The sequence below is a fragment of the Monopterus albus genome, unplaced genomic scaffold (assembly GCF_001952655.1).
Source record: "Monopterus albus unplaced genomic scaffold, M_albus_1.0 scaffold120.1, whole genome shotgun sequence".
In the NCBI taxonomy this organism is placed as follows: Eukaryota; Metazoa; Chordata; class Actinopteri; order Synbranchiformes; family Synbranchidae; genus Monopterus; species Monopterus albus.
Window position 1 is genome coordinate 953,803 of NW_018128000.1, and position 12,405 is coordinate 966,207.

The window sequence follows — 12,405 nt, forward strand, 5'->3', positions numbered from 1 at the left end:
AGAGCGGCCAGAGGAGCTCAATAATCAGCTGGATCTGCATGAGTGGATAATATGGGTCAATTAGTATTACTCGGCTGTAAAAACAATGTGCTCATTTAATATCCATGCTGTGTCTCTCATATTTGTCCTTACTGAATCAAGAAACTATTTTTTATATTTCTGTGAACTGAAAACATGCCCACCTTGTTCCTCCTGCGATATGTGATGTTCTTCCAGAGCAGGAGGACGATCTGCCTAAAAATATTCATAGCTCTCAACAGGTACCTGCCATGATGTGATCCTGAAAAACACAAAATGTGGTAAGAAAATATTCAAGGGGCATACATACTGTATGTAGTGCATACCAACATATACAAAGTAATGTTTAGAAATGGCAACTTTTCTCACATTAAATAAAAAAATCTATTTCATGCCCTTTCCTTTAACAATAATACACTGAAGAAATGTAAACCTCCTCTATACCAGAGATCCAACAGGCTCTTTTTATATTTATCTTTGGTGCTTACGGTGATCTGCTCAAGACAGACAAGCCTCTGCTTTATCCTGAAATCCTCCTGATGCCAACAGCTTACTTGTACCACTCTTGAGACTTAGCATTCACTTTTGCTCTGTGAATGCCTTTAGACTGAGGCATCTTACTAGTGTCTGTGTTGTAGTAAATAATCTGAGGGTCTGGATCATGATTTGTGCCAGGCTAACTATGGTTCATTTCCTTTGGAAATCAACCACAGCTACTGTCGACCTGAAAACTATATATGTGCATTTATTTAGCCTACGCTTCTAGTTTTTGTAACCACTGTATTTTCTTTGACATTTAATTTTCCCTGTTTTAACCATTTAACTTCACTCCGTTCTTCTTCTTCCTACTTTTCAGAGCCTTAGGTTTACAGATGGAAAACACAGGTTAAACTTTCAATGTATTTCAATATCTCTGTCAAGTAATGTGGTAAGTTACTCTATTTTACATCTTACACTTGTAATAATTTAACACAGCTTGAAAAATATTAAGGCATATCTGCATTTGGGACGCAACTTCGTCAAACGAAAAATAAAATCAAAAGACTGCTTAAATGCTATTATTACCAATTTATTTCACCGTCTGACAATTGAAAAATTGATTAATCAAATAATTAACGATAAATAACTAACTATAACAGTAAGATAATTAAAGGAAATTTGGCTAACCAGCTAGTGGTAAAGCTACATCAAGACATTTCTAGCATGTTACACAGTGATACTGTCAGTGAATAAATAGGTTCCTTTAAACAGGATAACTAAATGATTAAAGTGCTCCAAATACTCGTTAAACTGCAGTTAACGACTACCTTTTTGACAGGTTGTAAAGTCGCACTATATACCATGCGATAAACGGTCGGCAGCTTGTCATTGACTCACCATTTCCCGAATGTTTGTATCGGGAGGTGCAGTTTCGCCCTCAGACGACGCTGATTGGCTAGAAAATTTCAGGGCGGTTGTCAAAGAAGCCGGAAAATAATCTGATTGGTTTACATCTATGTTTTGTTAACAGACGACAGCGGATTGGCCAGTCATTGACAGCAGCGTTACATGCTGCTTACAGGTCCTTTCATAATAACAGCTGTATTCTTACAAAATCTAGGAAGAGAAAAGGTATTATTTTATTAATACAAGCAACATACAATTACATTTTACACTGCGAGAAGGTTCTGGGTTCGGGCACCACCCGGGACCCTTCTGTGTGGAGTTTGCATGTTCTTCCTGTGTTTGCGTGGGTTCTCTCCGGGTACTCCCACAGTCCAAAGACATGCAGCTTAGGTTGATTGGTGTCTCTAAATTGCCCATAGGAGTGCATGTGCGCGTGTGTGGTTGTTCGTCTATGTGTTAGCCCTGCGATGGATTGGCGACCTGTCCAGGGTGTACCCCCGGATTACATTGACTCTCAATAAATAACATCAAAAAGAGATCTTAAAGATTATTTTAATGAATTTCCAAAACAGCAAAGTCTCAAAAATATAAGCATCTCTCTTTCTATTAAGGCAGTAATTCCCATTTGTTCATGATATCTGTTTTCCGTCAGGTACAGTCAAGGAAGCACTAACTGAATGAACCAGAGCTCTGCACTAAATAGCCTTCTCTGAAACCTGTGACAGAGACTGGGTGATGTGCACATGTACATGAGGGGCTGGAAGCACATCAAAATGAAATGCACAGTGCCTTTGTGCACACTCATATGAGTATAGTATACTTGATCCAGTTAGTGAAGTAAAAAAAAAATGTGCTTAAACATTATTGCATCTCAGCTATTGCCTGTACTGTTAAATATCTTATAAATATAAATTGAGTTAAGGTATTTCCCTGTCATTGTAAAATATCCTTTCACAACATTCAAAAGCTCTTTACATCTTAAAAATATATAACTAAATTACTTTGTTGTATTCAGTGGTATGACAACAGTTTATGATATGCTGTATGATAATTGCATAATATTTTCTGAGTTTGGCAACAGTTTATGTAGCAGAGCACTGTGCAGTATTTGTCCTTGATGTAGCAGGAAGTGCTCAAAGAAACACTGGCTGTTCTTGCCCTGTTAACAGTCGATATGTTGAGGCTGGCATCGTCTTCACGTGGATCTGTCCAGAGAGAGGGGGGTGGGAAGGATCATAATTTACGCTGCACAAATGTTATTTTCAGGTTCAAATATATAAAAAATAAACTTTGAGTGAAATACCTATTGCTGAATTTAAATAATGTTTCTTTTTGCATGTAAGCCTTCCCTGCTCTCTCACCTCTCCAACAGCATTTGTCAGGATCTGAATAATCTTGTCATGCGGAGTGGCGACCACACTCTGTCCGTTGATTTCAATGATGCGGTGCCCGACACGGATGCCCCCCCTCTCTGCTATACCGCCCCGCATCAGACTGCAGATCTGCAAAAGAAAAACCAAGGGATGCTTTAAATTTGCATGAAAGCATAAATAAATGAGCAGATGAAATTGAAACTTTCAGAACTTGTGTACTTGGCTGAATGCTGCCATGGTGCATTAGGTTCACATTTAGTTAACATAGTAAATGTAGTCCATTTAGTCTGTATTTACAAAGGGAATGATGACATCAGGCTCAATCATGAGAACACCTTTATGTATGTTGCACATATTCACACCAGTAAGCTGCCAGTCAAGGTCTGTTTTTTTCTACTGCTGGCCAATTAATTAGATATCCTTCAATCACAGCCAACTTTCCTCCAGATAACTTCTGCCAACAGCTTTTACAACAGTATTCATTAGGTGGACTGGACTTCAAACGTGACAAAACAGTGACACAGTAAAAATATTAATATTGACGTACAATGCCGTCCTCCACGCTGAAGCCCAGCTGAAACTTGGGATCTGGCCGCCTGATAATCGCCATGGTGACTGGAGGGCAGTGAACAATACTGAGCTTCACATACTTTTGGCTTTTCAGATCCTGAGAGGAAAACAAAATGTGAAACAACAAATTAAGGGGGATTATCCAAGATGACACCAGTATTTTTTGGGGTTGTCAGTGTGCTGTGGCTTTATGTTTCCTCACTGAGGAGTTCTTGTAGGTTCCTTTATCACAGAAGTTCTCTACCTTTGATATGTGCTGCATCTCTCTGCTTTCAAGACCTGCGAGCAACTGGTGCTAGTCTCCTCTATAAAATCTTGTGCTTGAACTGTCAGTGCACAATCACTGTACATAAGTCATTTTTTACCATGTGAACACATGTTGAGAGCCTCAGGTTTCAAAACACTAAACTTTACATGCTTCACAATATAAACTGATTGCTGGGCAATTCATCCATCTAATATCTATACCGAGTATTCTTGAATAGGGTAGTGGGGGCGTTGAGCCAATCCCAGCTGACATTGGGCAAGAGACAGAGGTACACCCTGGACAGGTCACCAATCTATCATAGGGGTGACATGTAGACAAACAATCACACACACTCACATTCACTCCTACAGGCAATTTAGAGTCACCAATCAACCTAAACTGCATGTCTTTTGGACTGTGGGAGGAAGCCAGAGTACCCGGAGAGAACCCACATAGGCAGAGGAAGAACATTAATTAAGGAGGATTATCCAGGGAAAACCCAGGTTTGAACCTGGAAGCTTCTTGCTGTGCTGCCTGTACTGCTCCTAGTCATGATGCTGGGAATTCATGATGTTGGGTCCACGTCAAGTAAATGTTTCAAAGACTGTTCTTCAATCTCTAAACATGACTGTCATTACACATCAGTAATCCCTACAAATCTGTGGTCTGTTTTGTTCACTCAAAAACCCAAACACGGGTACCGTACTTTCTGGACTATAAGCCGCTACTTTTGTCGCTTCATGCCCACACCCTCATCATGGACAACACGCGACGAAATGCATATGATGCAGCTTTCAAGTTACAGGCGATCGATCTGGCTGTCGAAATATCTCATGTTACAATGTGTACAAAATGTTTTTTTCATCTAACATTTAGTGGGTGCGGCTTATAGTCTGGAAATTACGGTACAAACATGTTGACCAAGAAAAGCAGCCAAATGGTACATTTGAAAATATTTAGTATTGCATGTAAAATTATTTAACAATTAATCGATTATCAAAATATGCGATTACTTTTCTATCAAGAGACAAATTATTTCAGCTCTAGAATCCACTATCAAATCAATACTGATAGACTGCCACACTGCATGGAAACACAGTGCCATCTAAAGCATCCAAAGACGGTACACAATCAAGCTCATTTGAATGCACAGTGAAACCACTTGAGAAATTCACATTCAAGCATAAAATCAAACAATTTTACTATTGTTGTTAATATTATGGTTGATATTTTCACCATGAGTCTTCCCTTCTTACCCGGATAATGCTCTGGCAGGTGGCGATCGGCAGACCCACCAGGCTGGTGCTGTTGACGGACATGATGCGGTCACCGATGCTTAGTTCTCCGCAGCGCTCAGCAGGGCCTCCGTGAAGGAGGTTGGCCACTACCACAGTAGGCAGGATGGAGCCCCAGCCTGACTCCACCACCGCCAGCCCCAAGATCTCTCCAGGAGCCTTGGTAATGACTACCTGAACCAGAGACAGACATAATTCTGGTTAGAGCAAGAGAGCACATACAACATGAAGCTGTAATATGCACATAAGGACATTTGTATTATTACTCAGTCATTTTTCTCTGTGAAACCCTGTGTTAATACTTAGATCCACTGTTTGACATGATTAAGGAATTAAAGCCGTCAAAGCAAAAGTCGATGCAAACAGTGGCATGGGTAATAGACGTGCACGTGTTTCTACAGTACAGTGTACATGCTACTGCATCAGGTATCTGCATTTACAAACTTGTAGGCGTTTACAGCATGTGCAGTCAGAAAGTACATTTTTCACATACTGCATGACCCTTGTAAGTGTCATACCTCCTTCACTTGTGCACAACATGTTCTTATACTCGTTTGTGTGCTTTGGAATCAAGTGTAGTTGAGAAACGTGACCTTATGCTTATGAACATAATGTATAACTGTTCACCCCCTTATTATTAAAATATGAACAAAAACATAATGACCAGATGGATTGACAGTGGAGAAGTGAATTTTTATGCAAGACTAGTCTGTAGTTTTGGAGCCACCTCTAAAATCTATGGGGAGGAAGTCTTTGTGTCAGTTTAAAGATGGCAGTTACATTAAATTTAGAAGAGAAATGTTGACACATGATTTTAAGGAAATCTTGAATAATCTAAGATGAATATCAATGATTATTATTTCATTATTCTCTCATATATACTGTCAAATAGTGAATACTAGACATCTTGTTAAAGCCCATCTTCTGCAACTGAATGGGAACTTATCCCCACTACCATCCAGAGATTACTATACATCTGTAGTGTAAGATCTGCAACCACAATACTTTTGCTTACATCTCTGAGGTTCTGAGAGTCAGAGAAGTGGGCCAGGTCTCCATTGTAGAGCTCCTGATTTTCCAGGTAGTCACTGTACTCGCCTGGCCCAAGATTGCTGGCTTTGATGCCATTGGTCTGAAGAAACTGCTGGTAGGCCACACCGAATGCCTGACCAATAGCCTGAGCTATGATCTGAGCCTGAATGGAAAGACAAGAAGGAGGAAAGAAAAAGGACTCATTTTAGTTACAGTTAAGTCTACTGGAAGACTAACATCTGAACAGAAAATTTTAAAGGGAATATAAATATTTGTCCTGCCCTCTATTACTCACTGTTTTCATATGAACAAATTAAAGCAAATAAATTGCAAAACCTATACAGCATCAAATCCCAAAGTGTTCCCCATTTACCTATAAAAATTATCTATATTTCACTTACTTGCTACATTCTCCTTCTCATTTGCTCCAACCCATTGTAAGCCTCATTTCACAATAAAACCTTTCATATTATATTAGTTACTCTGGGGAAAATGAGCAGTAGAAGCAGTGGTTTCATGGTATTCATGATCCTGCAGCTAATTAGTTTCTAAAAGAAACTCTTTCTCCTCCTATTCAGTCCTGCCAACAGTGGGAAACTGGGACAACAGCCAGACCATTTTTACATTCAGGAGAACTCGTTGCCTGTCTGGGGGAAGGAAACCAGGCCAAGCTCAAGCTGAAACTGTTGTCTGGGAGAAAGCAACACATCTGATCCAAGATGCAACATTGTGCAGAGGAAGAGACACCTTAATATTGCCTTGAACTATCAGATGTCTAACTATCACAATGTCTGTAACTAAATGTACAAGGCTACAAATTAACAAGTCAACTGAAGTTGAGGTCATATGTAAAAGCAAAGACAGAAACAATTTTTATTCTCAAAGCCCAGCAGCTGTTGGAGCCCAGAAAACACCAAAACATTTCTGTTCTAAAAGAAAAAACATGTCATGCTGGTATAAGACCTTTCAATGGACTCACATCTTCAGAGGAGAAGACGTGGCAGATCATCAAGCACTTCTTCTTTGTGGAAGATGAAGAGTTAGCAGAGGAGTCACCATCCTGCCTTCTGAGTTTCCTTCGTGCCATCAGGACCACAATGTTGTCGATGTCAGCAATGTAGGAGATCATCTGCAGAGCGTGATCCATCATGGCTTCCTGAGTGTCAACACGACACTAGAGGGTTAATCATTTTAGAAAATGAAACTTGCAGAGACCTTCCTTAAATAGCTAATATATCACAAAGAACATCATCCCGCTTTATGTTTTCTCTTTTTGTCAGTCCTGTTATTATGCCTGGTACTTTCAAATAGAGAGGCCATTTCCAAAACTCTTCTTGCTGAGATGTACAATGGTAAGCTGCCAAAAACACTGGACTAATGAGCTGTGAGGACAGAATAGAAGAAAAACATGTACTCTGTAAAAAGGATTATGTGATTTATGTCATTTCTTGCAAATTTAACTGTGTGGCTCAAATGGTAAAATTAAGAAAAGAAATAATCACCAATAAGCTGTGATTATTTTTGTTAAGTATAGTGCAGTGAGGTGCAACAGGAGTGAGCTGACAGTAAATGACCTCCTTTTACTCTCCTGACAATTGAACCACACAGGGGAGAAAAACAGACTACTATTCCTGCTCAGTGTGGCACTGCCATATAAAATAAAAGCTCACTAATACATGTCAAACCCTGGATTTAATTAGCAAGTAGGGACAATTAAATGCTTCTCAACTCCTCCAAGCACTTTGAATTGCCTTTGTGTATGAAATGAGCTATATAAATAAAGTTGCCTTCCTTTTGAAGTGGTTGTAATGACACTACTAAAATTACTAAAACATTTTCTAATTTAAAGCAAATCTTCTAGTGCTATGAGAAAATTCAAAATCTGGAACAAAAGGAAAACAATTAAAAACTATGGGGTTAAAACATGACTTCTTATGAGCGGCCAGCTAAACATACCTGTGTGTCAGCAGTCAGCACTTTGATTCGCTGTGTGGAGATGAACAGATCCACCTCAGTCATCGGCTGCGACTCTCCCTCTGGAGCCTGAAGGAAACAGCCACATTTATTATACAGTACCAGTACAAGTCAATGTTTATGAGTATATCAATTGATGACATTCAAGTTAGTGTGGTCATGATAAAAACAACAACAGAAATACATTATCAAGTGAAGTAACACAATAACTCCTGGTGTCACAGTCGAAGCAGGTGTGCAGAGTCATCGCTTCTGTTTCAAACAGTGTCCACTGTGAGCATCTTTTAGTGCATCTCTTACGTTAGTTTACCTTTATTCTGTCCACAGCCTCCTGAGCCTGGGCCATGCGAATGTTCGTAGGTGGATTCCTCTCTGATTTGATCTGAGTGGAGCCCAGGTACTTTGCACCAAATATTACTCCATCCAGCAGGTCTTCGGGGTCACACGGACCAGGCACTAAAAAGTGGCAAATATTAACATTAAATGGCTTTGCCTCATTTTTTATTATGATATTTGACATAATTTTGCTGAATTTCTTCAAGACAAAATAAGTGTAGTGAAGCACTCACCATCTTTATATGAAGGATGGTCATCAGTGTTCTGCAATGACAGCAAAGAGACACGTTTATTTTAAATTAAAACGGCTAAGTCTGAGTTGTACAAGGTATAAAAGTCAATGATCATTCTAGTTACTTAGCAGCTTAAAAAGACCAAACACTGGTTAAAGCATCACAAACAAAGGAAGGAAGCCATCTTGCTTTTCACTGTTTTATACCATTTTTGGATTCTTATCAGACTGAGAGAAAACAGTGGGCTCTGATGAGCTGTGAGTGTCATCTGTTATAAATTTTGATTTAATTTGACATTTTGTATACTTAAACAGAAACACAACTCATAATCACCCTGGAAATATTTGTCAGCTTCAGTCATAACAAAAGTTACAGGTAACAATTAAATGTTATCATTGGCCAAACGTCGATGTGTCAGCAGATAGACAGATGCAGTCAATCTACTATATTTTAAATCAATTTTTTTTGTAGACAGTTTTTAACTAAACAGTTTAAAAATTAATGAGTTTACACACTGATACTCCAAAGTCTACAGTTCATCATGTTAACTGAAAAGCGATAGTACCTCACCCTACCTGCTTGCTCTCTGCACCAGCTTCCTCCTCTGGAGGCTCCTCACCCAGCTTCATCCACACTGGCTCTGGATACTCATCATCGGGCAGGGAAGTGAGGGACAAATCCCTGTGCCGCCAATGCTGACCATTCCCATGATGCCCCCAGAACCTCTGAGCATCCTCTTGACTGTAGGAAGTTGACACTACCGCATCCACCTCCCCTCTGTGTGGCAGACAGGTGGGATGCAGTGTAGTACCAATCTCTGTGCACTGGAGCAGTCCCAGCAGGTCTCCCTGATGCCTTTCAGCAAAAAGTAGTCCTGTAGTTTCAGTGCTGTTGTCTGTGGTTAGGGAGGAGGCACATGCTTCAGACAGGCCGGAGTACTGATGATGAGGTGGTGTCTGATGACTGGGATAAGACTCTTCTCCCATCAGCTGAAGCTGGCTGAGCAGGGTGTGGATGCAGCTGTGGTCTTCATCCCCTGATCTTCTGTGAGCAACCTCCTCTTCAGTGACAATATTCTCGACTTCCCTAAATGCTACCTTTTTCTGGCCTGCCTCTAAGTCTTCAAACCTCTCCTCCATATCAACTGCTGCATCCCCTTCTTCTACCTCGACTTCAGCCCCCTGGACTGGCTTGGCATTATTTTGCAACAGCTCCTGCTGGTCTATGTGAAGTTGAGTCACTGTGTCACTCCTGTCCAAAGGTGGCAATTCTGGCTCATCTGGACTCACTTTGTCCAGGCTGTCGGCAGAGGGAAAGAAGCCAAGGTGATCCAGCTCATCTGCTGAGCCTGCCGCACTGGATGAGTCAGACCTCCAGTCTAATGGCGGAGGCTCGAACATGTTGTAGGAGTCCATATCCTTCACATCTGATCCTGGCGAAGCTGCCACATTACATCTGCTGACCTCAACCTCAGAGACTCCATCAACAAGAACAGGGTCAGAAAACTGGGCATCTGCCGGTGTAGAGGCTGTTCGATCAGCAGGGCTGACATCTGAGTCCATTTTGTGAGAAAGCCTGTCAGAGATTAACTGTCATTAGTGTGCTGATTCCTGGTTAAGGTCACAATGTAACAGATTTATCATGGATTTGGTTCACATGGTTTCCAACTACCTGTTAGTCACTGTAATTAAACGTCAAAAAGTTGTAATACTCATGTAAATAAGAGTTGCTGCAGTATTAGAGTGTGTCCCAGTACACCTTTAGTGCTAATAGAGCCAGCTGCATCTGCATTATCTGACATACAATCATACACCCTGTTGTCCTCATTCCACCATGACCATTAACTTAACCGATTTCGACGATTTTTAATTCGTTAACGTTGCATTCACTGAATTGATTCAAGGAATGATGTTTTGGTTATTTTCTTCTCTGAGCTCGTTACAGCTGCCTATTAGTGCGTCTTAACAGTGGTGTGAACAGGTAGGCTTACCAAAACGGTGATTATGTTTGTTTTATATGATGCTTTGTGGATCATTTATTTGACGAACTTACCAGAACATCTGCCTGGTTTGTAAGATTATTGTTGAATATTGTTGCAATGTCTTACGACGTTCATCAATAAAGAATGCACTGTAAAATTTAAGGTTTTTGAATGAAGCTTGGTTTGCACTTCAGCACATTGTAACAGTATTACCATGGGTATATCTCAAGATTCGGGAACAGGCAGAAGTAACTGCTAACCCAGGGTTAGACTGGGGCTAGGTTAAGTATCAGTAGAGGTTAAGGTGAAGGTTAGGTTTGGATTTAGGTAAGGGGATATACAGCAAAACAGTTTTAACTTCCCCTAGAATCTACTCCCCAGTCTTGTCATCTAATGCTAGCTAATTACCAAGCTGTCTGCTTCTCCAGGCAGTTGATTTTTGGCAATATCGATAAAGATGGAATGTGAACTGAAAGAGAGGAATTAAGATTTTTTTTATAGATAACAGGCGTTTCAGGCATAGTGTTCTCTGGTGGCCTTTTGATGGTTATACATACTGTAAATATTGTCCTTTGTACTTTGAGCTTTAGGCTGCTCTTTTTGTATTAAAGGCTGTCATAACTAGCTAGCTACTATATACAACACGTAACTAAACAGTTAAGCGAAATGTTAATTGACACATAACGTTAGGAGCTAACGGACTACAGCTCGGGTAGTACAAAAAACTAGTGTTAATGCTAATGTAAAGCAAAAACACACCAAAAGAGCTTGAAATTCCAAACGGAACGGACTACACTTAGCTGTACAGGTAGCTAAAAGCTAATACGTAACTAATTAAAACCGCAGTAAACAACAGGAGTCAATTGACAAAACATTCTATTTCTATATTAAAGCATATCGGTTTAAATTGCGAGAACAATCGCTCTCACCTGATGTTTTCGGCCTTTCTCTGCTTCTTTGTTTAGAGACAGAAACTCCTCTGGGTGCCACGACAGACAAGTTGACGTGCTTTGATATTTGAGCCTTTTCCAAAACTTTGGTTTTGTTATATGCGTCATACTAACAACAACAGCACTGTTCAACATAATATTTTCACATGATCCACAAGTTTTACAAATGCTACCATATTAAACAGGACTTCTCTGTCATTATTGCTGCTACTGTTGTTGTTCTCGACTCAACAGCTTTTACTTATTCACTCTGTAGTTGTGCTGTGTTCACGTACTCCCGTAACTTCCCAAAACAAAAATAATCAATCTGCAAATTCTGAGCCACTGAAAACGAAAATGGTAGGCTATCTAAAATGGTTTATGGGCTCTGGTTTGTAAGATATGGCGCTGGCAATGTGTGAATTTTGTTTACTTTGTTAAATTACAGATAGAAAGATCTCTGAGCATGAGAAGAAATTGTCATTAAGGCTAGAAGAAGCTTTATTTTATTGTCATTGTAACATTGTGACACGTACAACGTGTTTGGAGCCAAGTTCAGCCGGGCCGCTGGTGCGCGCGGTCATGACGGGCAGCTTGGGGTGGGGGGGTTCAGTGTCTTGCCCAAGGACACTTCGACATGTGGACTGCAGGCACCGAGATTCAAACCTTCAACCTTCCGGTTGGGAGACAGCTGCTCTACCCACTGCACCACTGTCGCCCCTCGAAAGCTAGTTGACTTTTTTTCATAGACATCCTATGTATTCTATAGCTTACAAAGGAAAGGTCATATTTGAATTGAGCACCTCTAATTCCATAATGGGTCATATACCTAGAGCGCCTTTCTACATATTGAAGCGCACTCTAAATGCTTTACACAAATTTCCCATTCACCCATTCACGCATACAAGCACACACACAATAACTGGCACATTTCAATTTGGGACCAAAAGAGTTTTTTTGTTTGTTTGTTTTGCTTATTTTAGTTTTTTAATTATTATTTTTGCGCCCAAGACACTTTGCTTTCAAATGTA

General features: G+C 40.2%; 2 protein-coding genes across 3 annotated transcripts in view; both read right to left on the minus strand.

Moving 5' to 3' along the window:
• Window positions 1–1,411, minus strand: part of abca7 (ATP-binding cassette, sub-family A (ABC1), member 7) — a 27,937-nt gene extending 26,526 nt beyond the window's left edge. Inside the window, 3 exon segments of the mRNA XM_020612032.1 lie at window positions 1–34; window positions 183–280; window positions 1,326–1,411. The exon segment at window positions 1–34 is cut by the window's left edge and continues 57 nt beyond it. Of these exon segments, the coding sequence (XP_020467688.1) occupies window positions 1–34; window positions 183–248 (100 nt within the window). The 5' untranslated portion in view covers window positions 249–280; window positions 1,326–1,411.
• Window positions 1,412–1,940: 529 nt separating this feature from the next.
• Window positions 1,941–11,677, minus strand: LOC109966896 (amyloid beta A4 precursor protein-binding family A member 3). 2 transcript variants are annotated; one of them, XM_020612120.1, is made up of 11 exons: window positions 11,375–11,677; window positions 9,040–10,039; window positions 8,465–8,495; window positions 8,206–8,351; window positions 7,878–7,964; window positions 6,901–7,077; window positions 5,905–6,084; window positions 4,851–5,063; window positions 3,325–3,444; window positions 2,766–2,906; window positions 1,941–2,609 (listed from the first exon to the last, which is right to left on the minus strand). In XM_020612120.1, exons 2-11 carry the CDS (start codon window positions 10,024–10,026, stop codon window positions 2,538–2,540), a joined length of 2,154 nt encoding a protein of 717 aa, XP_020467776.1. In that variant the 5' UTR covers window positions 10,027–10,039; window positions 11,375–11,677; the 3' UTR covers window positions 1,941–2,537. The 2 variants fall into 2 exon arrangements, with proteins under 2 accessions (XP_020467776.1, XP_020467777.1); XM_020612121.1 differs by having other exon boundaries at window positions 4,851–5,059; window positions 5,901–6,084.
• Between the last annotated feature and the right edge of the window lie 728 nt (window positions 11,678–12,405).

Bases quoted from the DNA above. Each gene is read 5' to 3' on its own strand.
- LOC109966896 (XM_020612120.1), bottom strand. From the start codon at position 10,026: ATGGACTCAGATGTCAGCCCTGCTGATCGAACAGCCTCTACACCGGCA. The intron at 6,085-6,900 runs GTGAGTCCATTG...CTTTCCATTCAG, and splicing joins ACGTCTTCTCCTCTGAAGAT to GCTCAGATCATAGCTCAGGC. The intron at 3,445-4,850 runs GTAAGAAGGGAA...TTTTCCTCTCAG, and splicing joins CCTGCCAGAGCATTATCCGG to GATCTGAAAAGCCAAAAGTA.